At 39.8% G+C, this 27,072-nt stretch overlaps 1 protein-coding gene and 1 pseudogene across 5 annotated transcripts in view; both read right to left on the bottom strand.

The window, feature by feature from the left end:
• cita (citron rho-interacting serine/threonine kinase a) overlaps window positions 1-23,636 on the bottom strand; it is a 35,574-nt gene extending 11,938 nt beyond the window's left edge. For 2 of the 5 annotated variants that reach the window (XM_026307364.2, XM_026307367.2), the window contains exons 1-31: window positions 23,150-23,251; window positions 22,918-23,059; window positions 22,456-22,631; window positions 21,749-21,850; window positions 19,380-19,522; window positions 18,931-19,024; window positions 18,649-18,855; window positions 18,317-18,470; window positions 16,808-16,997; window positions 11,679-11,784; window positions 11,126-11,269; window positions 10,858-10,977; window positions 9,517-9,687; window positions 8,936-8,989; window positions 8,778-8,831; window positions 8,402-8,542; window positions 8,117-8,242; window positions 7,443-7,538; window positions 6,911-7,027; window positions 6,151-6,260; window positions 5,662-5,836; window positions 4,242-4,439; window positions 3,952-4,005; window positions 3,166-3,363; window positions 2,737-2,930; window positions 2,494-2,629; window positions 2,228-2,332; window positions 1,855-1,995; window positions 1,525-1,632; window positions 1,217-1,409; window positions 511-672 (exon numbers count right to left, since the gene is read on the bottom strand). In XM_026307364.2, the coding sequence (XP_026163149.1) occupies window positions 511-672; window positions 1,217-1,409; window positions 1,525-1,632; window positions 1,855-1,995; window positions 2,228-2,332; window positions 2,494-2,629; window positions 2,737-2,930; window positions 3,166-3,363; window positions 3,952-4,005; window positions 4,242-4,439; window positions 5,662-5,836; window positions 6,151-6,260; window positions 6,911-7,027; window positions 7,443-7,538; window positions 8,117-8,242; window positions 8,402-8,542; window positions 8,778-8,831; window positions 8,936-8,989; window positions 9,517-9,687; window positions 10,858-10,977; window positions 11,126-11,269; window positions 11,679-11,784; window positions 16,808-16,997; window positions 18,317-18,470; window positions 18,649-18,855; window positions 18,931-19,024; window positions 19,380-19,522; window positions 21,749-21,850; window positions 22,456-22,631; window positions 22,918-23,059; window positions 23,150-23,251 (4,213 nt within the window). Of the gene's footprint in view, window positions 1-510; window positions 673-1,216; window positions 1,410-1,524; window positions 1,633-1,854; window positions 1,996-2,227; window positions 2,333-2,493; window positions 2,630-2,736; window positions 2,931-3,165; window positions 3,364-3,951; window positions 4,006-4,241; window positions 4,440-5,661; window positions 5,837-6,150; window positions 6,261-6,910; window positions 7,028-7,442; window positions 7,539-8,116; window positions 8,246-8,401; window positions 8,543-8,777; window positions 8,832-8,935; window positions 8,990-9,516; window positions 9,688-10,857; window positions 10,978-11,125; window positions 11,270-11,678; window positions 11,785-16,807; window positions 16,998-18,316; window positions 18,471-18,648; window positions 18,856-18,930; window positions 19,025-19,379; window positions 19,523-21,748; window positions 21,851-22,455; window positions 22,632-22,917; window positions 23,060-23,149; window positions 23,273-23,535 lie in introns of those variants that run through there. The other 3 variants (XM_026307363.2, XM_026307365.2, XM_026307366.2) reach the window with 3 other exon arrangements.
• Window positions 23,637-24,664: 1,028 nt separating this feature from the next.
• On the bottom strand, window positions 24,665-26,877 carry LOC113129805 (beta-crystallin B3-like; annotated as a pseudogene).
• Between the last annotated feature and the right edge of the window lie 195 nt (window positions 26,878-27,072).

Raw genomic sequence — 27,072 nt, 5'->3', positions numbered from 1 at the left:
GGTAATTAACACAAAATGTGTGTGATTGTGGAAAGCCTATATTAAAACAAGTGTTATCTGGCTAATCAACTATTGTTACCTTGTTAGACAGACCCTGGCAGATTTACTGTGTTACTGTAATAGGATAAATGTACAGTGAATAAAAGCTGGAAGAGCTTTTAACTTCACCATGTGCTGAACACTGAGCTACCCAAATTTACATCTCTGCTTTGTGAGACAGACCATAGAAATAACACACACATAAAAACAACACATAAATAAAACAATGATGAATAAACAGGGAGTCCCATTTGTTTGACACAGAGCATAAGGGTGATTGAGCCTGTGAGGCAACTATACAGCCTCAAAACAGGAAACCCAAGGTACAATAGAGGCTGATGAGTGGAATACAAAATCTACCTGGGTGTTTATTTATTGATCTGTGTGTGTGTGTGTGTGTGTGTGTGTGTGTGTGTGTGTGTGTGTGTGTGTGTGTGTGTGTGTGTGTGTGTTGTGTGTCGTGCATCTTACCTTCAGGGGTAGAGGTCTCCTTGCAGCGGGTGGAGGGGTTGAGCAGGCTGCTGGGGTTGGGTTGATGCTCTGGGGACTTGACAATGGCTGACATGAGGATTTGATGGCGGGCCTGGGCAGGTGTGGAAGGAGCCACATGTTCCTGGGCTTTGAAATGAGCTGCTGTTTCACCACAAGCAAATAAAACAACCTAATATTAGATCAGCGGACGCTATTAAGCTGGAAATATGTTGTGGCAGTGCCAAAAAAAAAAAAAAAAAAAAAAAAAAACTAATAGATTCTCAAATGAACCTCACAGAACATAGCAGATGTAGGTAATGGAGCAGGACGCTGCCATGGTAACTCGGTTAAAAGCCGCATGGTCTCAGATAAGGGAGGATGCACAAAACAAGATTTACTAAGCTGTGTCCCAAGTTATTTCCCATCTCAGATGGCAGAGCTCAGCGCAAATTAGGGTGGTATAAGTTTTGATGAAAAAAAATGCAATGTTTCAAAGAAATTATTTATTACAGGACTCTTCTATTTTGGCCCCTCTTTGTGTGAGGATAATGATTTATGGTCAGTCACACAACAACAATTCTGGAGCCAACAGAGGTTCACCATCTTATTGCAGGACACTGCAAGACTCAGTTCACCATGGGATGTCACTGCGTTATCAGACATAAAATACTGCTTACATCTAGTCCAGTAAGAGTGCAGTCCCTACCCTCTTCTCTAAGGGATCGTAGCTCTATCCTCATCTTCTGCAGAGCCTCTTCCAGTTCTGCACACCTGGAGCGTTCCTTCTCCAAAGCAAGTTTCATGTCACTGTACTGCATGGGAACTGCCGGCTGGGCCTGTGGAGCCAGCGCCCCATTAGTCGTGGTGCCTACATCCTCCCGGCGCCGCCCGAATATACCCTGTTTCAGGAGGAAACAGCATTGAATTTGTAAAGATGGAAATCTTTAATTTGAAACAAATTAAAATCTAATATGACTCATCATAAAATTATCATCACAAAACATTATCCCAGACCTTCTTTTTCTTGGTGGGCTGATCCATTTTGGCCTGGAGGAAGTCTATGAGTTTGGTCTGCTGGGAGATAGTTCCCTCCATCTTCACCTTCTCATGGGAGTACACAGCCTGCAGGAAAGAAAACACAAGCTCCAAACACGTCTGAAGACAACTTTAAAAAGAATTCGCTTGAAGAACACAGTCATTAAGATTACATTATCCTCTTCATCCTCCTGAGATACTTTGTTACTTGCCAACATCAGTCACACTTTTCTAATATCTAACTAGGACGGGCTCACTCCCTAGGGACCAGTGTATTTCATCAAACTGCAAAAGCATTGCAGTGCGCACCTGTATATTCTCCAGCTGGTACTCCAAATCAGTCCTCTCAGTCTTGAGCATGTCAGTCTGGTCCAAGGCGTCCTGCAGACCCTGGGTCAGACGGAAAATGTGGCTCTTCTGGAGGTCCATCTGCTGCTGTAGCTTCCCTTGCTGTGGCGACACCAGCACACAAATATTTGAGCCACATTTAAAGTGGTCACAAATACAATGAACTCACATAAGAGGTGTTTCAAACATAATGTAAGGTTTTAAAGTATTTTAAGTAAATTTCTTCCAACAGTTGGCTGTGTTTTAATGTTTCGGAATGAGGGAGACAAATGTACAGCAGCAAACCTAACACATGGGTTATATAAAGTAGATTGGTCATATTTTAATTTCTAACCTCTTCCATGAGCCTCTGCTTCAGTTCTCGCTCTGTCTCCAGTTTCTGCTGGAGGCTGCGGGCATTCATCTCCAGCATGGCATGTTTCTTCTCCAGATCATTGAGCTGTGAGAACATCAGTGCACATGAAAATATAACATAAGACAGACAAACGCGGTTGATTTTCTGTTAAAATAAAATTAAACACATTTTTGCTTATTGTGCCAAAGTCAGAGCATGCAAGATGAGATTAGATCATACATGACATAAAACCATTTGTGACTCACAGTATCAGACAGACTTTCAGCCTTCAATCTCTGCTCCTTCAAGGCCTGCTGCAAGGCCAGTATCTCAGCCTTGTGCTCTTTGACTGCCAGTTCCACTGCCTGACGAGACTCAGTGCTGCGCTGGTCTGCACGCAGCCTGTGAACAGCAAAATAACACCTCTTAAAGCATTTCAGTCTATATATTGAATGAGTCGTAGTTCTTGTGTACAAAAATATTTATGAATTTGTCTGCTTGAATATTACCTATTCTGCTTCTCAGTGTCTAGCTGTCTCTGTAGTTCCCTGGTGCGTCTCTCGGCTTGGCTTTTTTCATCTTCCAGGGCCGCTCTCCAAGCCTCCCACTGCCTCTCCTTCTCCAGCAACTCATCATTTAGGGACTCCAGTTCCACCACCTGCTCCTCCAACATGCTGCATGTGGTCTTCAGTGTTTCAATGTTCTGGTAAGATAAAACAGATCAGACTAAAAGCTAAAACTTTACATGATATAATGCAAAATTTGAATGAATATATATATATATATATATATAAAACCACAAAGAATAGGAGTAGCATGGTTGAGGATTTGTTACTGTCTTCCTGAGATATATCACACTGAAAACACTTGTTAATAACACACAATTCCACTATGAGCAGCTAAAATACTTTCATTTGCTTCAAACATTTGTGTGTTACTTGTTTCTGGTTGTTGAGGTGCATCTCGCGGTCTGCCACCTCCCTCCTCAGCCGGTCCACTTCCTGGCTGAGCTGCAGCTGGTCCTCCCTCTCATCTGATGCTTCATCAAGCTGTTTAGACAGGTAGAAGTTCTGGCGGTTCAATTCAGCGTTCTCCTGACTTAGCTGTGTAAGCTGCTCCTCCAGGTCAGTGATCACCTGAGGCAACACAAACAGGTGGCAATGTTAGTTTTGCTTATGGCAGTGAAAAGATATTTGTTCTGTCACAAAGGAAGAGGGAAAGAATCGCTTCTGTACTAACATGGGGGGTAGTGATCATTTATGGCTTTACAATGGTCTTATTAATTGTGCACTCAAAATGTACTCAAAGTTACCTACAGCAATAAGGGAAATATCTTGGGCATGTTAAAATTAGATAAAGGCAGTTACCATTAAGAGAGTTTAATATAAGAATTCTTAGACGCTTGATCTGAAAGTTGAATGTTGGTTTTGCGATGGTAATGATTTAAATAGCAACAAAAGCATTAAAATAATGAAGTTGAAAGAGTAAAGTTCTACATGCTTGCAAAATTCTTGTGTGATAACTGTCATGACAAATGAATATACAAACAAACCAAAGTTTTTGGCCAAGTTGAAAATATTTCCAATGAGAACAAGCTGTGTTTTGCCAAGAATAAACCTTTATATTATATTATTATTAACTATATAATTATTAATAACCATATATTCACAGTCAAAATTCTTCTGCATCTGAGAACAGAGACAGAAGTCTATGGAAGCACTTACTGAGCAGCTGTCTCTCAAGGCATCAAATTTGCGCTGAATTTCATCTCTGTGATTCTGTGAGAAGGACAAATACAGAGAAAACAATATAATAATTTCTGATCACCGCATACAGCGTAATCACAAGGAATAATGTTTTGCTGACAGTGTTATTAATTAACTAATTAATTAAATAGTTTGAAAACCTAACAGAAACTCTCCTGACTTGGCCAAGAGAGGTTCATATTCATGGATGTTTGTGCACCTGTACTGTGAGCCACTGACTGCACACTTGTGCCTTCAGTTTGCCTTACCCTGAGGGCAGTGATCTCTTCCTCTGCCTCAGCGGTGGTCTCTTCCAGCTCGGTCTTAGCTTGCTGCAGCTGGCTCTCGAGGGCAAGACGAGCAGCCTGCAGACTGCTAATCTGGGACTCCCGCTCCTGCAGGGACAGGGTCAATTCTGACACCTGTCTCTTGATCTCCAGCTTCTCCTCTTCATGTTCTAGGCCCATCTGCAAGGAAGATTGAATTAAGGTAAATGTAGTGTGTATATGGCAGCGTAAATCAGGCCTAAAACAGACTACATTTGCATATAATTTTCAGTATTTGTACAAATCTGATGAGTACCAGTTGCTAGGTATTTTAGGACAGGAGGGCAATTCAGAAACACAAAGGACTGATTAACCCGGAATCTATTGATCATAATACTGTCTGATGTGGCTGATGAGACTTTGAAATTCTCTACTATTTATATGATAACACAGAGGTAGCCTTTGGTTTCAACATGCTACAGCCAATTTCAAAACCTGTTAACATCATAAATGATCAATTAAAAGAAAGAATAATTAGATGCCACCACTAAACACAAGTTCAACTTGCAGATACACAGTAGAAGATTCAAAATATGAAAGTGTACGGTGAAAAAACAAACATCTGGTAACTGGACTTAAACTGTCATAGCAGAAAGGGGACATTGTGGTCATCACTTATGCCACAACATCTTTTTATAGAATACGTTTCACCTAGATGCACATATACTTTATAGAGCACTTCTCAGTGTGCTGAAACATTATTTACTTGCAAAAGTCCTAACTAATATCAAACTGAAAAAGGCAAAAAACAACTACTCTTCTTTAGATTATTGGACTTCTGCTGAGGTAGCAGGGTACAGCTGTGCAGGATACAGTAGGGACTTCATTCGATATACAAAACAGAAATCTGTAGTAATTACTGTTTTGTTACACAAGTGTCCTTACTAAAACAAGAATCCTCTTCTCTGATGTCAGTATCTAAACCATCAAAATCATGAGGCAATGTTCTTTCAAATAATGCATTTCCATATAGATTACATAAGTGTAATCTATACACTTATGTATGTTTTACATAAGTGTAAAATATGCACTGACTGAGGCAGGACATCAGGAGAATTTAAAGGGTTAAGGGAAAACTCCTGTAATATTACAATGACAAAGTGATATAATTATAATTATGCTTTTTTTGTTGTTAGTAAATACAACTACATTTTTTACACAAAGCTGCCAGCTCCCCTGGACCAGCAGATCCAGCCTGTGTATAGGCCCAAAGGCAATGTAGAGGTGCCGGCATTGTAGACCTACTGTATTTAACCAATCATTTATCTGAAAGAGAGCTGAGCCTACTGATCAGCTACTTTAATCCCTTAAGTGCATAGTAAATGTATGTAGGATGTAAGGCTACACGCTGTGGGTGCCTCACCTCCCGCAGCCTGCTCTCTAGCTCCAGTAACCGAGTCCTCTTGGTCTGCTCCTGCTGACTCATCTTCTCCAGGTGTTCCTCCAGTTTGGCATTTTGGGCCTCCAGCTTGCCTGCCTGAGACTCCAAATAGAATTTTTGCTGCCGAAGCTCTGAGATCATCTCCTCCTGGGCTTTCCTGACAAAAATATACATACACAGATGCCTATTACAGTGCTTGCTTTGAATAGTTTTGTTTAAACATTTACATTACATTAAAAAAAACTAACATTGTTTTCAAGAAGTACAATTCTTTAAGATTACTTAAAGCAGCATTTGCTGTATTTAACTTAAGAAATGATGCACAGTTTATACACAGAGGAGACAGAGCTACAATGGTGCACAGAGATGTAACTGCACACTAATGAGGCAATTGGATGCTCAAGGACAGAGCCAATGTGGGTGGGGGCACACATGAAAGCACAGTGTGGGCAGAAGGTCTAGTTAACTCACATATTCTTCTGGGTGTAGATGCTGCTGTTAGCAGCCAACTTGTTAGCCTCTGACAGCTCGGCGATGCGTTGCTCCAGGTTCTTCATCTTGGAATCCATAGCATTAATTGTCTATAAGAAAAGAGGGACATAACACCATGGTGGAAATCAGTTCCAAGCCAAAAGGCTCTAATGCAAGGAAATATTTTACTTTCACTGACTAAGAATCATTGGACTTATATTTCAACAGCAAATTTTATTTTTAAATAGGAAACAGAATTTTGAACTTCAGCAAAATCCCATTAGAGTCAATCAAGATGTTGCCTGAGTCTTCCATTATCACTGTCAAATGACAGCCTCCAAAAGCTTCTTAACTGTTTCAATTCTACCACATTAACCAGATTAGGACTTGAGCCCAGACTTTACAGGGTGACTTGAAGTTTACTACAGTTTAATCCAACTCTATATTCTAGGATATTTGAGCCACTGTGACCAAAAACTGTAAATGCTCTAAATTAAAACACTGATAGACTTTAATTGTCAAATTCTCATAAGGTCAGAGATAAATGCAAAGATATATCTTCAGAAACAACTTTCACACAGTGGAATTTACACAGTAAACTGAGGTAGTATCATCAAGGACATAAATAAAATCAGACAGGTATATAGCTGCTATTTCTAATGTTGTAGTTACCCTTAGCTGGTTTAAATGAGGTTGTATACCCATCTAGTTGAGCGTGTGAGTGGATTTAATTTTGAAAAGGCCTGTTGTGTTTCCTTACTGCTTTCTGTTCACTAATAAGTTTGCAGTTCTCCCTCGACTCCTCCTCCTGCTGGGCTCTTCTGGCCTCAAGGCTCTCCTTGTCAGCCAGGTCTGCCTTCATCTGGGCCTCCAATACCTTCAGACACAACCAGTAAAAAGACAAATACACATTTAGGCTGAAGTATGTTATCTGCTGTGTGATGAGGCACTGATTTAAAAAAAAAAAAAAAAAAAATCATACAGATGTGGTTGTACAGTCGGGTGGAAGTAGTAATTACTGTGGTGTCAAACGTAACAGGTCTGACTTTTATCCAGCACAGCAATGATTGAAAATGGCAGCACTGGCTAGTAGTTAATACATTTAAATATGTACAGTACACTCAGTTGACAGTTTATTAGGTGTATGTAGCTAAAGCTAATGCAGTCTAATCTTGCCAGAGCCTGCCTTCGTTGATAAAAATGTAGGTGAACAGAAACACATCTCTATATAAAAACAGTTGAGCCTGAACTTCATGAATGATAATTTTTTGGACAATGGTAGGCTGACCCACCTTGATTTTGTCTTCATAAAGCCTTTCCTTCTGAACCAGTTGGATCTCCATCCTCTGTGCTGTCGACTGGGCATCCCTTAGGTTCTCTTCCAGCTCCTGAAGTGGGGGGGAGGAGGACGACGACAAATAAACAAAAAAACAAAGCTAAGTGAAGACATTTAGCACTATAAACTACATGCCAAATTGCACTTATGTAATCAGTATAGCTGTACTTGTATATTATGTACACAGACACAAATACCACCCTGATGATTAGGTAAAGCAGCCTTGGAGATTTACAAAGATGAGACAACACAATCTCCTGAAAACAGAGTAAAAGTTATTCTAATAGGTCTACACTCAAGCCAAAAGGAACAAAAAAGATGAAACTTGCGCTAAAAAGCTGACAATCCAAAAGTCGGCTGTTGTGGTGCCTGCTCATGCTAACACTGGCAGAATTATGTTTGTTAAAATCTGTGTATGCATCCACACTTGTTGACTAGTCCATTTGTGAGAGCTCAGCTAGCAAAGTGCTCTCTAAAGAGAAATGTGTGTAGCGTGTACATGTGTGTTTTAAGATAACTGATGAGGATAGAGTGGGGGAGGGCTGGATGAATGGGAGGAAGGGACAGGGGGCTGAAATTAAGGGTGAATAGGGGCAGAGTATTAGCAAGACTTATCCATAGCGCTCTCACCAGGATCTTTTCAGCCATCTGCTGGATCTGCTGGGATTTGGTCTGAATGTCATCTTTCAGTTTATTCTCCCGCCGCTCAACCATCTCCAGCCTTTTTACCTGGTTCTCCAGGGTCTTCCTGCCCTCCTGCTTACACAACAAAAATAACATACAATAAGACTAACCACATGTAAAATTTGTGACAAGTGACTTGCATTGGTTTTGTTCAATTACAGAAACGTGTAACAACAAAACCTGTAGTATTTTACAAATTTACATCATGAGCGCTGGGGGTTAGTCTGCTACCTCTGTCTCTCTCAGGCGGCGTTTTAAAGTGTCACTTGAGTCAGTTTTTCCACGGAGGCGCTCCAGGTCTCGTTCAAGCCGCTCTTTGGCCTGCCGGACATTTTGCAGCAGCTCAGTGGCCTCTGTGCTTGCTTTCACTGCCTGGGGGAAGTCAGGAGGTAAAAGGTTGTTAGTGGGTCCCAGCACAAACCTCTTGAAGTGATTAGGTTAGTCTTAACCATGGAGACATTGGAGAAAAAAAAAAAGCTACATAAAAAGAGAACTAGAACCAATTCTGTAGCTTTGATATTTATCCAAAAAGGAGAGAGGAAGTTTTAATAACTGTAAAAGTACAAATATTGTTATGCATGTAAAAAAAATAAATAAACACCTTTACCTTACACAGTTTGTCCTGGAGCTCTTGGATTTTTGCCTGCTGCTCAGCGTTAGTCTTAATGAAAGATAGCATAGTTAAGTTCAACTGAAATTTTAGCAACACAAGAGCTTTAACCACAAATATCTACCTGCCAAAGGCAGAAGAATCTGATCTGATACCTTCTCGAGTTTGGAAAGAAGCTCCTCCACCTCGACTTTGCCCTGCTCTTTGGCCTGTGAAATAAATAGCATATGGTAGAGTCCAGTGTTCGAGAGCTTCCACACCATGTAATCAACCTTAAAACAGCACTGATCACAAATGTGTTTTGTCACGTTTGAACTGAAGATTCTGTACATCTGTGGCTTTGATGAAATACATATTTTAGAGTAGCAACGTAATTAATTTCAAATAAATAATTTTATATAGCTGGTTTTTAAAGTTTTGTGTAGATTGTTACAGTCTGAGACACAAAATAATACATTTTAGTACATTTACTTTTTTACCTTAGAGTTGTTTTAAGGTTTTAATTGTAATGGTAAATTGTGTTCTTTGGCACTTGGAGCCCTGCTAAGTTTGGCTCAACCTATTCAGAGGCTATGTCATCAGGATATAAAATCTATGTGATTCTTTTATTTTATGGTAAGAGATTCACAAACCAACAGTCCTTTGTTTCAAGGGCCAAGTGTGCATCTTCAGCCTTTGACATACCATTTATACATTTAAAAAAAAAAAAAAAAAAAAAAAGCTGGAGTGGACTTACCTTCTGGATTCTCTGCTGGTATTCCACAGCTTTCCTTTTGAGTTCCTCACTTGTTTGCCTGGAGTCTCTAAGTTCTGCTTCATAGAGGTCGCTGCGGCGCCGGGCGGCTGAGAGATCCTCTTCCAGCTGCCTGATGGTCATCTGCATCTCTTCCAGCTGGGCATGGTACTCCTGAGGACAAAGATAACCCTGAGTGGTCATGGAAAACAGACCTCAAAAACCTGATTATGTACTATTCTTATTGGTTTTGAAATTTGCTAGGGAAGAACTGAGGAAAAAAAAAAAAAAAAACAAAAAACTGTAGCTCTTCAAATTGTTACATTTCTAGAAGTAACTGTTGTCACTTGTGTTTTTCTTATTAAAAAAAAAAACATTTTAAAATTAAATTAGCAGATTTTTACATTGCAAAAAGATACAATGAGAACAGCAGCAAAAGTGTGTTTGGAACAACCTGAACAGAGGACCTGAGTTGTTACTGCAGGCAGCAATTGCTGCCACTGCTATACAGACAAAGATACAGTTCACAGATCTGCTGACACTGTTACACTGTTTCATTGTGCAGTGATCTATAGAAACTGCAATGTACTGCAGCAATGACCATTTATCACCAAACGTGTCAAAATCAAAAGATAACAACTCAAGGATTACCCACTTTAAAGCTATAGATGGCAAGCTTGCACTATAGAGCTCCAAAGAAAAAGAAAGATAAATGCTTAAGTCTGTAAAACTCTTTGCAGAGACATGTTACACTGACATTGTTCACTCTCATTTCTGTCACACACATTGATTTTTAACCAGTAAACAAATTGAGAGAAAACAGTAAGTTACAAAGGAAAGTTCTTTACACCAATTAGTGTTTTGTGCCTAAAATAGTTAAACTTGTAATTTAAGTAATAAATGCATATTCAAATATTCTAAAAACTGTGGGATGAGGGTGGGTGAATCTTGGAGTAATGATCAAAGTCTCCTCCCCTTTGATACCTTGCAGGATGCCATCTGCAGGGGTGACCTTTATGAGTGCTGAGGACAAGGGAGTCCTCAGAGGGGAAGCCCTGCCTGTGTAACAGGGAAACTGAGAAGGAATAACATCTTATGGCTGCTTCACGTACTCCATAATTATGACAGTAAAATATAGGACTCTGTAGACAGTAATCAATCTTCTCAAATAAGATCATTGCTTTGCTGATGAGTATGTAAACGTTTTTTTTTTTCCCACTACACATTTTTTTTGTATAAATATATTTAAGTGTTTATAAACTAATCTCTGCATGAAGCACATCATTATGATGATAAGGAGAAGGGAAAAAAAAAAGGATGATTGGAATTAAAAGTTTTACATACTTGCTCTTTAATTTCCTGCAGCTTGTTGCTCTGTTCACGGATGTCATGCAGCAGCTGCATTGCCTTGTCATCCTCTCTCGAGACCTCCACACGTGCCTCCTCCAAGCTTCGCTTCAGGCTCTGAAAACACACATATAATGAACCAAATGAAGTGAGAACAATGACAGAAACTTTACTAATGAGTGAGAAAATGCAAACTCATGTAAGAAAATTATTAAACCATTCTTTAAATTCTATACACCAGTAGATAATTGTTATTGTGACTCACACTGCACTCAGTAATGTAGGTGGCGAGGTCTTGCTCCAAGATGCTCCTCTGAGTCTCGGATGCCTTCAGCTCCACATCCTTCTGGTGGAGCACTGACTCCAGGTCAGTCATTTTACGCTGGAACCTGGAGATCTCCTGCTCCATCTGAATTACCAATGTCATTGCAATTTAACAGGATAAAAAATTACTATGGATTTTAGAGGGTGACTGTGTTATGTCTGATGCCTCAAATGCAGAAGTAAAAGGTCTTGAACTGGTGATTTAAATTTTGATGTTAGTTGATCTATCTGACCTATCGCCCAACCAGAAGGCTACAAAAAAAAAAAAAGTAGATGTAATGTAGTACACACAACAGATTAACTTGGCTTGCTAGATCTGTGTAAAGCCAGTTTTTTTTTTTTCAGCTTTTTGCAGAAAAACCTCTTAAAATATAGAAATTTAAAAATACAATTTACAATGCCCAGTGGTCTTTTGTTGCCTTGCTTGATGGAGGTCCTCTTTTGTTTGAAAATGTAGACTTTAAAAAAAAAAAAAAAAAAAAGGCTACAATTACCTTGTGACATTTGTCTTGGGTTTCTTGTAGTTCTTTGCTTTTAAGGTGCAGTTTCTTTTCCATGGAGTTGGTCTTCGCAGGAGAGTTGAGGCCTGCAGACACTGACCTGAGGATGACAACATGAACAATATGTAATAGTATGGATGTTCTTTAGTACTATTCAAGCTGAACACAGATACTACATGGCTCACCTGCATTACATTTAACCATGGCAAACAACTGTGGCACTGTCATAATGTCAATTGCAATAACTATATGTTTGTTTGTTTTAAAACAGTAATTTTTACTACAACCATTTAGAATCTTGTTCAAACTAATCAACATTCTGAACATCACGTCAACATTAAAAAGGTGGTTGTATTGTGTAAAAAGTACAGAAAACTACAAATTCTCAAATAATTAGCTAACCAGAATGAAGATGACTGACACATCAGGACATAAAGCCACATCATGTAACAGCAAGCCTCAACAGCACTGTAGCTGTAATTAAGCTGGCTGAAATGCACACATAAAACCCACACATCATAAATGAGCAACAGACACAGAGCATAAAAATAAGCATCAACTTTGCTTTCCTTTTTAAGAATAGGACTGAAGACTATCTAGTCATAATAAAGTTACTGACAATATTTACAATAACTATCATCAGAGCATTTTTGAAGTAAGAATCCGCTGTGTATATTTTATTTACTATGGTTTATTCAGGATGAAACAGAATACATGAACAAATCAGCCATGTTGACCTGGGAATATTTGCTGTTTGCCTAAAAAAAACAAAACAAAAAAACAAACCCATTATGACAGGAAAATGTGGGCTCTGTCTTCGCTCTGCAGTGAGTCCAATGCACTTTTGTGTTTTTTTAAAAGGTGATGTCCTGTTTTGTTTCCATTCTTTGAGAAAGTCAAGTTTTATCCTTCTCTTGACCAGAAAAAAAAAAAAGTTCTGAACAGAAATCTTTGAAGTAAGCGGAAGGAGTTCTATGAATGAGTTCTCAAATACCACAGCGGGATCTTTAATAAAGTTGACTCAGACTGAGTCATAGTGTTAAAAATAATGACAAAAGTAGGCACTGCTTCCTTAGACTCTCTGCAAAGGTCTTACCAGGAAATATGTGAGACATGGATAAAAATAAAAATTAATCTAGAAAAAGAGACTGTTTATAAAGAAACAAAGACAATTGGCTCATATCATTAACAAAAATAGCAACAGGCATTTCAGCTAGCTGAATCTGTGGCCAATTAAAAATAATGTCAGACAATAGAAGAGTACAGAAAATAAATCTGTTTTTACAAGAGGCAAAATGTCAAGGCACTCTCTTCAGAGCTGAAGAAATGGCATTTGTCATGTCTCTGTACTGTAGAGAAGAAATAAATGAGTGGCAGTGCAGACTGCATTATTGAAAAGAATGAAAGAGAGACAGGGACTTAGGAAAAGTACACAAGTTAATGCTGATCAGGCACACAAATACAGTGGACCACATACAATAACATAAGCACACACACGGATTTCTAAGATATAGGACATTTTCCAAGGAATTTTTGGAGAAACTAGTGCACTGCACCAAACCAATGAAGATGGGTACAACAATCGGAGTTAGAACTTCAAGTTAGTGTAGTCTGAAAAATCAAGTTGCTATGAATCCTTCCTTTAATATTCAAATGATGAAGCAAACATAATGTTTGTTAAAATATCTCACTAAAAGTGTAGAAATTACATGAGGCAATTCATCAATTGGGTCCATCCATCCATCTTCTATACCTGCTTAGTCCTTAACCAGGGTCACAGGGATCTGCTGGAGCCTATCCCAGCTCTCTTTGGGTGAAAGGCAGGGGTACACCCTGGACAGGTCACCAGTCCATCACAGGGCCACATGTAGACACACAAAGACAAACAACCTCACACACTCACACTCACTCCTATGGGTAATTTAGAGTCACCAATCAACCTGACATACATGTTTTTGGACTGTGGGAGGAAACCAGAGTACCTGGAGAAAACCCACACAAGCACAGGGAGAACATGCAAACTCCACACAGAAAAGCCGGGTTGTGAATCTTGCTGTAAGGCAACAGTGCTAACCACTCAGTCACCATGCTGCCCTCAATTGGGTCTATTTCTTAAATAAAAACATTAACAAGTCTAATAAATAATTTAAAAGGCACTGTAAATGGGACATATGGGCAATAAAATTGAAAGTATTTATCTGTTGTCCACGATATACTATGTTCCAAACTATTATTCAAGTGACAGATCAGTAGGAATTCAGTAAAATAAACATTGTAGCTTTTGAATTTTGCATAAAGTCTTTGTTTGTGTCACTGTTCACATACTGCCATCATTCTTAGATAAGAAACAAGGAGCTTTTTAAGTAAAATTTCCAGCAGACAAATGGATAGCATTAAAAAAGGCACATCTAAAAAGCCCTTGCTGAGCAGCCAACAGGTCTAAGAAACTGCTGGTGTCTAAACACATCTTCATGTAGGACCCTCCAGCACTTGGCAGTCAGGAATTTGAAAAACATTTGCAGAGGGCTCAGCAATACACAAAGCCAAATTTTCCAACAGTTTTATTCATTGAATTCTGTACTACACTAGATATTCAAGACGGATGGAGTTAAGAGTGTCACAATGACATCTCTCAGATATGTGCTGGCCTAACTGACTCCTGCCTTCTGAAATGAAATTATTTTCATGTGTGACAACAAAACATCCCATGATGCAAAAAACAACATGGATTCTTTGATTGTTATGGACATAAAAGAAAACAGCAGCTTGGGGAGGCAATATTGCATCCTCAAATACAATACAGCCAAACACTGTACAGGTTCGATGGATAAGTGAGTGATAAAGAAGGGCTCACATATTAAAATATACCTTAATTAGTTTGATACTTTTATCATTTTTTGAGAATGATCCACATGAAACAAATACTGCTTGAGTTTATTATGACCCACTGAATAATTTCAAACTGCAATCTGCTTACTAATTTGGAACAACATATTTTGTGTTCTTTTTAAACTATTACAAAGATGTGTCATAGTTTTTAAACATGTAATTTAATAAATCATTTGGCAGAGAAAATAAAAACAAACATGGCTTTGCATCATAATTTGGAAGCATTTGAAGGATCTTTTCTCATGTAGAGTAGAGAATTTGGCCTGAAAGTGCCAAAGAAGGAAAAGTCAGGGGGTCAAAAACATGATTTCATCCAAATTGGGACCTTTGCTTAGAGAGTTCAGTCAAGGGAAAATTCTGACAGATGAAAAACGAGTTCACATAAGGTCACATAAATAATTGGAAATCACCATCTGAGAACTATGAATATGCATTCATGGACATCTGGTCAGCAGTGATCAAGATATCCCACTCTCAACCTAAGTGTTAGAGACTGACCAGACTGGCTGACCAACTGACTCTCCTTTCCTTATGCCCAATCACAAGTGAGCAAATGCCCAAGACATACAACTGGTTAAAAAAAAAAAAAAAAAAAAACAACACACACACATATATATATATAGTCCATAAAAACATTAACAAGTCTTTAACAAGTCTAATAAATAATTGAAAAGGCACTGTAAATGGGACATATGGGTAATAAAATTGAAAGTATTTATCTGTTGTCCACGATATACTATGTTCCAAACTATTGTGTAAAGCACAATAGTGTGTGTGTAGAAATACACACAGAAATACACAATCTAATGTATTTTGTTATATATAGATATATTACAAAATACATTAGATTGTGGTTATATCACTGCAACATTTTCCAAAAAGGCAGATTTTCCTAGAAGCCTGCTTTTAAGGCACCTTGCACAGATGATTTTCTGATGCTAACCCACAGACAGCTTCTCATAAATTTGAGTCAAGCTGTTAAGGGGATTTTGTTGTTGAGTTTTACTAATGAGTCAGACAGACAGCTTCACATGGAATGGACAAAAAATAGCAAGAACCCCCAAAACATATAATTAGCATTTCATTATGTCTGACTGAGTTTATTTCTCTTTCCTTTTTGGCATTGTAATGAAGAATGTGTACATGCATATGCATGCACCCACACACAAATTTGACACATTCCATGAGCTCCTCTTAATCAAATGCAGCAAAGAAATGACTGGCTTCAGTTAAAAACCATGAACAGATGACTAATGGTGTAACAGCAAGAGTCAGAGACATTAGAAGAGGGAGAAAACAAGAGAAGATGATGAGATGTATAAAGATGGGGGTGGGGACTGGGGGAAAAAAAAATTGTTGTAGTAACCACAGAAATAGACTCTATCCCCAAACTGAGATCTGATCCTTTTCCCTCTTGCTTTTTCTTCCCTTTCTGTTGCTGCTACTGTCATGATCAGCAGTCTCCAGCACCATTAACCTGCTAGAGCACTGCCATGGGGCTACAGAAATGAAACCCATCCTCTTGCATTATTATCAGAGGTTAAAAAGCCAAACTCCATTAGGGATAATTACAGTCCCAAAACCCATGCTATAAAAGTAAGGAGCCCATTATGCTACACAGTAACAGAAAAAGCAGAATAACAGCAGCAAGGGTGGGAGTGTGTCTATGTGTGGGGTTCCACCTCTCAGCAAACCTCATTGACACACTCAGCCGCATACCAATCAGCACCGATGGCAAGATAATACCAGCTAACCACCTCTGGTTCATTCATTTGCTCTATATATATATATATATATATATATACACACATATACACACATATGTATATTAGATCATCTAATCATGACACCAAAATACAAAAAAAGAATAAGAGGAAAAGAGCACCAGAAAACAGGGGGATCCCTCCCTCCCTTGTTGCTAGTCTGACACAGCATATGGCCAAACCCAATTTAGCCCCAGCAAGCACAACACTAATGACAGGGACACAACACCAACTGCCCAGGGCACCATGCTAGGTCACCTGAAACAAGGCTACCTGGAATTTGTTGCTGTGGTAATGAGGAGTCTAATGGCAGAACAGCAGCCAATGGAAGCATGATGTCTACAACAAAGGTGTGTAAGAGATGTTCAGAGGAGGTCTCCATGTTGACTACAGGACAAAAAAGGGGGGGGGGGGGGGGGTCCTTCTGAAAAGAGAAAAGGTGAAGAATGCAGATAAACAGGTAGCACTTACTCAGTTTTGGCCAATGTTGTCAATGCTCTGCTGAAGAACCAGCCTAGAAAGGGTAGATCCTGGCCCTGGAAGCCCGTTGGCAGAGCTCCTCGCTGGGCTGCTGAGGCTGGCCGGGGGGCTGCCTGCTCCGGCTCCTCAAAATTAGAGGTGTCATCTTCAGTGTGCAACGCAGGAACGAATGGCGGGAGAACTGCAGGAGAAAAGGATGAAAGGAAGGCGTAAGAGAGGGCAACGGGAAAAAAAGACAAAAAAAGGACGCAGCGACAAACAAGGTAGTAAAAAGATGCAAAAAATAAAAACACGAGAAGAAAGGAGAAAGAAAGGAAGGGAGGACGAACAGACCAGAGCAAAGCAGAGCAAGTCTAGAGTGCGGTAAGTCACGCAGTGATGTACATGCTGCCTCTGTGTCCCTCCCTCCGTCTCTCTCACACATACACACACTCTCCCTCACTGCAGCAGAGCAAGCTAATCAGCTGGAGCCAGAGCTAAGCATAAAGCTCTGTCTGTGTCCAATTATTAATAAAACAGGGCTGGACTTTCAATCCAAACAAATTTACATATATCATTCTCTTTTCCACTGCATTTGATCTTTATTACTCAAGGAAATATCAATCTATAAAACAACTGAAATCCTGAAAAAAAAAAAAAAAAGAAAAACATTCCAACACACATGGGGGGGGGGGGGGTCTCCTGTATTAAAAAGCCTGCATCATAGTCAAACAATAATTATGTGGTTAAAAAAAGAAAAATACATTCATTAAAATTCAGCATTCATAGGGATATTATGACTGGACAACAGCTCAGAAGAAATGACTGGCGTTGTTGGATATTTACTTCAGAATCACAAAGAGGAGAGTTTATTCATCAGAAAACCAGATATTCTGCCCAGAAAAATAAACACTCCTCACCCTTGCTGCTTCAAGTAAATTATCTCTGTAGAGCTGTGGTTCTTCAGTGTTACCATGTTTCACTGAGAATGTCCATTAATGTGAACACATGGGTGTGTTTTCCCAGTTAGTCAGGTGAACACGTCAAACTGTCATTCAGTGCAGTGTCAGAATTGATGGCAACAATGACGTTCGACACACGCACATGTATTTCTACCACAGCGAGCGTGTCTGTTATTACTGCTGTAAGAGATTTGTACTGCATCAGTTGAGAAGCAGATGAGTTGCAGATCTTTACTCCGTCTGCGTCGCTTCTTGTCTCTGCCCCCCTCCCATTCTCCTCCACAGGAAAGAGCTGGCCTACTGCCAACAGCACACAGCATCTCATTACTTTACAACCGACACCACCACTGGCAACGCAGTTACTGTTTGATTTTCTATATACGGCCACATGCACACAGTACACGTTAGAATATTATAAACTATATTATTATTGACAACTAGTCGTATATCATCTGTCCAGCAATAAGATTATATGAACGCTGTGTCATTTCAAGTCAAATCAAGCGTTTTTACTGAAAACACAAGAGAACAGAGACTCAAGGGACAGGAATCACCTCACCGTGTCTTAGATTGTTCCAGTCTACACTGGAGAAGAAAGCGTGACAGCGGAGTCCCTGGAAATCCAGTCGCTCTTTGGCTCCACACAACAAGCTCTGCACTAGGTCTACGAATTGTTTACTGGTTTGTGGCTGCTCTGGAAACTTTAGAAAACGCTGAAAGCAAACAACATGGATAAAGCTTCATAACGTAACAGATTGATCAGGTATGACAACAGAGAAATCTGACACTAAGGATATTTTACTTCTGCAGTAATTTGGAATTCTAAGTTACAGAAAACCAATAGCCCAATGTCAGCAGCAGTCAGTCAGGACGACACACTACTGTATGTACCTGAAAGTTGAGGATGTTGTGGATGGTCTTGGTAGAGGTGCCTTCAGAAAAAGGCGACCTGCTATAGATCATCTCATAGGCTATGACCCCAAGAGACCACCAGTCACACTCAACCCCATAGGTGCTGTGAGATCCCCCATTTATAGCTGCTAGGACCTCAGGGGAGAGGAAGTCCTGGGTCCCAACAGGTACTGTGGAAGCTGCCACCTGGAAATACATTAAAAGTAACATCACTGTCAAGAATAACGAAGGTACACAGAGTAAACTCTATAATCCACTTACTGTTTTGTTAGCAGTCAGCCTAGCAGCTGATCCAAAGTCTGCCAGCTTAATGTGACCAGTCCGATCAATGAGAATGTTCTCTGGTTTGACATCTCTGTGAGTGAATAGTTTACAGAAGATTTGATACTGCTTTTATGGACTTATTTGGTGCGCAACTACAGTAATTTCTACTGCTCGGATGATAATGTAAGTTATTGTAAACTACAAAACATCAGTTAGCGATATAGGTTAAATTATAATGCTACATTTTTCATGCCCAGTTGAAGCTTTCCTGCATTATGTGCATTTGGCATTACAGTAAAAAGAAAAGAAAAAATAACACAATTATACAATAATTTAATGACAGAAAAAGCTGGTTGATGTCTGCTCCTAATTCCTAAATGCTGTTCCACAGAGCAGTGAATGGCCTGTATTCTGACTTCTATTGGATTCAGTAGCCTGAGTCTTACCTGTGGACATAGCCCAGCTGGTGCACGGCATGAATGGCTTCTATCAGTTCAGCCAAATAAAACTGAGCCATAGATTCGTCAAACTGATCCTCATATCGGTTTAGCAGGGACATCAGGTCGCCACCTGGCAAATACTCCATTGCCTGAAGACACATTTTTAATCAGCAATTGGTGGCATTAAACTATGACCAGCATGTGAAATGTAAATGTGTTTGAATATGATTAAAATAAAAGGATTCACTTGACCTTGACAAGAGCCTGTAAATACATATGTTTTAGAAAGAAAAAAGCAACAAGACTACATGTTTAAGTTTATATCTATACTTTACTCAGCATAGGATCATAGTGGATACTCCTAATTATAGATTCGGTTATGTAACACTAGGTAGATACTATTGCAGATTTATCTGTAATACTGCAGTCTAGGGATTGGTCTTCATTAGCTAAAATACACCAACAATAACTGCAAAATTCACATAAAGCTTGTGTGTCTATGATCTTAGGCTGCCAGCAGACATGTTTTCAGTCAGGCAACATACCACAACAAAAAACAAGCATCATCCTCAGATCTAATTTTTAAAGTCTGGGAACAGAAATTATTAAAGTCTTGTTTGATTCTCTTTTTCTGCCGTCTGTATCCTGAGATGAACAGCACTGGTCAACCTTATTTGAGATATATGGTGCGAGCCATATAGCCATAACGAGCAAGAGCCCCCTGGTGTATGAATGGTCGGCGAGTCTGAATGAACGGGTGCATTCTCTAGTGTTACCTAGCAACAGAGAGAATGGGTGCCTCTCTGACACATGGATAAAGATGGATGCTTTGTATTTTCCTCCATGCTCAGTTAGGATGCAGGGTGAGACAGAGGGAATGAAAAGAGGAGGAAGAATGGAGAGGGACAAACAGGGGCCATGAAGAAAGGTAGGAGGAGAGGGCAACTTAAAGAGAAACAAAGCACAGTATACAATATAAGGCACGACAGGAGAGGATGTGTTTTTCTACAGGCTAAGCCAGTCTAATAGGTCATCAGAGAAAATATAGATTTTTTTTTTGTGAGGTTAACAGCCCTCACAATGATTACATTGGACTCTCTGAAGAGTAAGTTTACACAATGTCTCACAGCTGACGTCTGGAGGGGCACTAATGTTTTGAGAAATATGCCAGTTTACATCCTTAACCAGAGTTAAATGAATCATTAATTAATTCTACCAGTCCACATTCAGGACAGAGCCCACAGGCTGTTTGGCCTATAGGCTAAATGCTGGAAAAGGTTAATTCACCACTTGATTGACATAGTTTCCTTATTTCCTTTGCACTAAGATACATTAGAGCTATTGTTCTAATTTTCAGTGGTCACACTTTGAACAAAAACAGTGAGGCCAAAAAATGCCCACAGCACTTCAGAGTTCCTGTCCAGTTGAATTTCCAACACTGAATAATGTTGATGACCTGAAGAAACCTGCAGCCTAACACAATACCACAGCAAAACTGACAACTAGTTAGGTGGACTCCCCCCCCCACTATCTAAGAAGGACAACTGCTCCCCTGCTTCACAGCACTTCTTCGACATACACGTTTTTCCTTTCATTGCTCACTTCAGATCCCTGCCTGTAGCAGCTAATGTACTATTCTGATTGATCCCACTGTTTTATTAGTCACATTGTGGAAACCACAGCTGTGAAAGAAAATGAAATGGCAGATTCCAACCCAGCTTTAATGTAACATATTTATATAATAATGGCTCAAAATCTTTATAGATAGATAGCATTTGTAGTAATAATAATAAAAACAATATTAATAATAATTATTATTACAAATGCTATCTATCTATAAAGATTGAGTCAATTTGTAATATTCATATGTCATATATGAAAAAGTTGACATTTAAAATAGCCATTGATATAAGGACATGTTAATGGATATTCACTTTATCTTCCACTACAAACAACGATAACATAGTTAACACATGATTATATATTGCGTGTGAAATAAAGCATCTTCGTTTTCAGCAGATTTGGGAGCACTGCATTCTCACCTGGTTTATTTCAGGGCAAGAAATGGAGTCAGAAATAAATAAACATATAGCCTCTCTTGTAAACAACAGCTGAGCTAGGAACCACACCGGTATTAAACTGGGTCTCAGTATAAACATAAAGGTTAGCTCCAGGCCTATACTACAGCACAAAGCCTGCTCTGTAGGCTTTACTACATAAACTATTTCACCTAGGATGATATATTAATTACCTACCCAATATTTCTCAGTTTGTTTTGAAGTGGAAATGCCTGGTACAAGTTTATCCTCAACATAAAAACAAACAAACAAACAAACAAACAAACAAAAAAAACTAAAATCAAATTTCAGCCTCACCAGGTAGACATGGTCTTTATCCTGAAAAGCATAGAGAAGCTGTGGGATCCAGGGGCTGCTATTCAGAGCCAGGATCCTGCGCTCCTCTTCATAGAAAACCACCTGAAAAGAATTCAAATCAGCATATATACACATTAAATAAACAGCAATACTGCACAAACTGCTACATAAACCCATTGGCCTAAAACAATGAGATCTCATGGGCTTTAAATGTAAATCCAAAGATTTTGCCTTGTGTTCAAGTACATTGTAATAAACTTCAATGCGCGTGTCAAACTTCATGATATAAAATTAAATGCTCATATCATATAATAAGTGCAAAGTCATTTGAAATTACTGCAAAGTATTCACCGGTGGCATGGACACAACTTTTCGTGTTCACTGTATTACTCACTTCAGATCCCATTCTGTTGCAGTTCATGTACCATTCTGACTGAGATCTGTCCTATTAGTCACATGCCAGAGGGCACAGCTGTGAAATAATGTACCAAAATTTTGTTGTATTCAACCCCACAGTGCCCTCCAGTGGACCTTTTACAGACTGCAACTGCAAGCAGTTAGTGCGCAGTATCAAGCTTGCTTAGACAAAAGTACAAAAAAAACTACTAACTACTAACTACTACTAACTACAAATTTTAAAATGTGTTCCTGCATTTTATTCATCTATCATGCTATCCCAACAGAGAAAAACAACACATGAATCTTACATTTTCTTGAGTGCGTAAAACTGTCTTGTCCATAACTTTCAGTGCACAAACATCTCCAGTGGACTTCTCTCGTGCTACCTGGACTTCGGCAAAGTGACCACGACCCACCACTGCCCGCATTTCAAAGTCATGAACCCCAGGCTGCAGTGCTCGCAGCTCTGAGACCACTTCAGAAACTGTTTTACAAACACACACACACACACAGAGGTCGACACAGAGCATACACCCACTGTTTCTGTGATAATCCAAGTGAAACAACTTTCATGATGTATAAATTTAAACATACAACACACGTTCATTAGAAAAAGCCCGTCTATGCTGCAGCTATTGGGAATAAATAATGTATATATTAAAAAAAAAACGACCAAAATAATGATCAACTAATGTAACTGGAAAATATTTCACAGGCCTAAAAAGCAACAATAAACATAAAAAGCCTTCAGCTGTGAAATGTATGCTTACACTTGTTGACAAACTTTGCCACATAATGTATCTTCATAAGCTCTGGGGAGGTGCACTCTTGGTACAGTAGCAGCAGCGCTTCCAGAAATTCTTCCCGACCTAAAGTGCATCCTCCCTGCTGCCCACACAGACTGACCCGGCCCTGGGACAATACGCAAACACAGGACAAAGAAAGTCAACAAATGATAGCTGACTGTACGGATTGTTTGGGATACTGTATGTACAGACATACCTGGAACACCTGGTTGAGTCGCGAGCTGCGGCTCGTGATGGGGTCCACGGAGGACGGGGGCGCTTTCACGTTCCCCTGACTGACGTATTTGAACTTCAACATGGCTGCTTAGCAACAAGAAACCTGAAGAAATGACACAGGTTTGCTCAAAGTGGACGGAGATCTGCTTTAAAGCCAGCGCGTTAACTGTCTACGTATTGTTAATATAAGGTGAGAGTAGAGCCAACTAGAAACTGCGGCGTTAAATGTCAACACTGCCCCAACATTGTTAGTTTGACGTGGGCTAACGTTAGTCTGCTAACTTCGCTAACATACCCCAAGCAAGTAACGTCAGCGCGACACGCAGACGTGTCCTCGACGGAACAGACGGGTATGCGACTACTCACCAGACTGCCATACAGGTGGTCGTAGCGTTCTTTTTAAAGTACACAAAACATTGCTGGGTGGAAGTGGCGCACACGGTTCTGCTCGATCAACGTTTCCGGTCAACTTTCAAATTTTGCGCGTTCCCCGCCCACTTATCGAGCCAGAAGAATGAAGGTGGCCTCTGATTGGATATTCAGATGTTTTATGGGCGGGTCGTGGTGTTTTTAACCAATACCTGATGTTTCTGCCCTGTCCTTCACCTTATTGTCGCTGTTGACAGAAGTACTTGTCATCTGTCTGATTTTCTGGTTGTATGAAACAAGCCGCAGTTTTGAAGGTGTAGGGTGAATTGACCTAACGTGGCACACTTCAGATCTGATGCCTGCAGGTCTTCCTAAAACGTATCTACATGTTCGGTGTTTGTCTGATTAGGACACGTCCTAGGCATTTTGGAATAGTGTTGGGTGTGGGTTTAATATGTTGGCTTCATATTGTAATATATTCCAGAAATATGAAATGCAGTACTACAACTGCATAAAGATCAAAGAAGCTGAACTATGAAGTACGTTAAAAATACAATAACATGAAAATAAAATGCCTATCCCAGCTCCCTTCCAGTGAAAGGTGGGGGTACACCCTAGACAGGTCAAAGTTTGATGCAAAAATAAGAAATTTAAAGAAAAATCAGGACTGCCAAAAATCAACGTAGCAGTGTCTGTGATATGTTGAATTCATCTCCTATAGGTCAAGCGGATTCTACATTTCTCATAATTTAACCTGTGACATAATTTCATTTGACTTGTCCTGCCTGATAAATTCCCAGGTCTTTCAAAAACCATTCCCCAGTTAGTAACAGAACCTAAAGAGACCGAATTAGTAATCTCAAAACACTTGTGGCATCTTCTGTTTTTTTTTCTCTTCAGAGTGCTACACTCCCCATGGCAAGTAAAGTGACCTTAATGACTAAAAGAAGCAGTATGCCCTTTAATTTACAATAATTATCTTTGTCTATGTTTTGCTGTTGTTTAAATGATCAGTGTTGCTCTTTATTCATGTCAGACACTAGTGCACATATATTACTTCTAATATTGCTTTATGCATAATAAATAAAATTCAATAATTAACAGATTGACAAAATCAGGGCCAAAACCTTTATTTCCAACAGAAGTACATAGTTCATCATTGTCAGTTTTCCAAAATTGCATGATCAGATAGTGTGAACTAACAGGGAGTGTGGTGGAGAGACTTGGGACTGGCTGGCTGCCTTCTGCTTGCCCCAGTTACAGCAGGAGTTATTGGAGGTGTGGCATTAAGATTGGGTTTGCGTTTGGGTTTTGGGATTGGGAGCAGGGTTTGGGTCAGGATTGGGTTTGGGAATGGGTTTGGGATTGGGAGGTGTAGGGGCAGGGGCTATATAGCACCCTTTTTTGTGCCACTGCATGTCCCGCACACGTCGGACGGACTGGATCTGAGGTGCAGTGGCTCCCCAGTCATTCCAGTGCTTATAGTCTCCATGCTCAAACACATACTGACTCCCTCTGTAGCCTGGATACATGTATCCAACCCACCTTCACCAGGAAGAGAAAGATCAATATATCACATTTCTGGTAGTAATTCAATAATAAAAAAGCTCTTATTGAAATACACACTTATCATAAAAAACAGAAAAATTACAACAACATCAATAGTATTTATCACTGGGCGGCTTACGTTCCATTGATAGCCTTAGCACTGGCCACACGGCCCTGGAAACCATGAGCCCACACACTGGGGATATCATCACCAACAATCTCCATCTTTCTGCCATCAAAGCCTGCATTCTCAAAGAGGTACAGCTTGTGTTCTGCACTGTCCTGAAGAGAAAAACAACCTGTTTTAACATTTTCACAGGAAGTTACATCTGTAAATAATTACATCAACAATACTAACCACTTTCAGAGGCCTGAAGGAGCTCAGGCTATAGCTACTCTGACAATTGGTCCAGGTGCTCCAGCGAGGATATTCTCCTTTTTCAAGCACAAACTGCTCTCCTGCAAAACCTCGACACTCAAACCCCACCCATCTGAAGACAGAGATGGTTCACACATAAATGTACACGCTCATCTAACCAAGGGGCACAAATCACAAACAGTTTGCAGAGGGAGTAAAACCTGAGGAGACGTGATGAAAGGAAACTGAGTCACTCACGGTCCTGACTCCACAATGACTGAGCCAACTCTCTGTGTCTTCTCCAACACATCTTTACATTCACCAGACAACTCCACCTTTTTCCCACGAAAGTTCTCAAACTCAAAAACCGACAACTGCAAGACAGGAACAACTGGTTTGACCAGCAAAGTCTTAATTCCATGGTGATTGGGACTTTTTTTATTTCAGTCCATATGTACATGTGAATACAGAGAAAAGTTGCTCTTATACCTTATATGTGGCTCCAGTCCCTCCTTGGCCCTTATCTGCAGGCAGCTGATCTGGGGTTCCCTGCTGTTCTGTCATTTTCCTACTACAAAGCACAACAATTATATTTAGTGGTGAGATTAGGCAGATTTTGTATTATTTGCATTATATAATATTATTTGGTTGTTTCCTCTAACACTGGGAAAACCATGTAACTGTAAAACATGGTCATAGGTAGGACTTTAAACAGTAGGTGAGTTGCTTGATCCTCATCTAACTGTCCATAAATCTATCAGCAAGACATTTCCATACTTTATTGTACTCAAATCCATGCTGTGCCAGTCACATATGCAAAATGAATACATCAATAGGGCACATACAAAAAGCTACTTAACAAGCAAGCCCATGACTGCTGAGAGAAGAAGGAATAAGAAAGTAAAAGAGAAAGCCTTGTTATGCAAGAGGAATCATCTTCATTTTTTTTTTACCTGAATGGCTTGTGCTTCACTTTACCACGTACAAGCCACGCTCTTGTGTCCTTCCTCTTTTCTCTCTCTTTTCTGTCTGTCTCAGTGTGATGGTGTATGTGGGTGTGGAGGCCTGGCGAGCCCTCGGTGGAGGCCAATGGGGGTATTTATGGTTTATTTCTAGCCACAGCAGCAAAAAGCCTGTTGATGCAGCAAGTCTGTCGTACCCATTGTGTCCATCACACTGCTTCTCAATAGGCTTCCCCCTCTGTTCCTGGCACGCTGGCAACCTGTGCCCAGCTCTGCCCATGATGCCATCCTGACCATGATCCTACAGTAGGCACACGCACTGACTGCCAAGCCAAGAGAATGAACTGAGATCAGTCTCACTCAGCACTATTGGCCCCACCCAGCTCTTGCCCTCCACTCTCCTGTCTTCTACTGGTTTCTTTACTTTTCTCTTCATCCAGTGTCCACAAAGCTGCATCCAACTCCTTGCGTTCTTACTATGCCATCCACATAAATATGAGTATTAATGGTATTTCCATATTTTCATTTAACTCTCCGTCCATGTGTACAGTAACTTAACAGTAAAATTGAGACTATGTTATAAATATTTCCAACATTTAGCTGACCTCTAGGCTTATGATTTGTTATGCTCCACTGCCATTTATTTTTAACAATATGAGGGCAATA

Source organism: Mastacembelus armatus, chromosome 5, assembly GCF_900324485.2.
Source record: "Mastacembelus armatus chromosome 5, fMasArm1.2, whole genome shotgun sequence".
NCBI classification, from domain to species: Eukaryota; Metazoa; Chordata; class Actinopteri; order Synbranchiformes; family Mastacembelidae; genus Mastacembelus; species Mastacembelus armatus.
The sequence above is the reverse complement of the archived record's forward strand: the minus strand, read 5'-3'. Positions and strand labels throughout refer to the sequence as shown.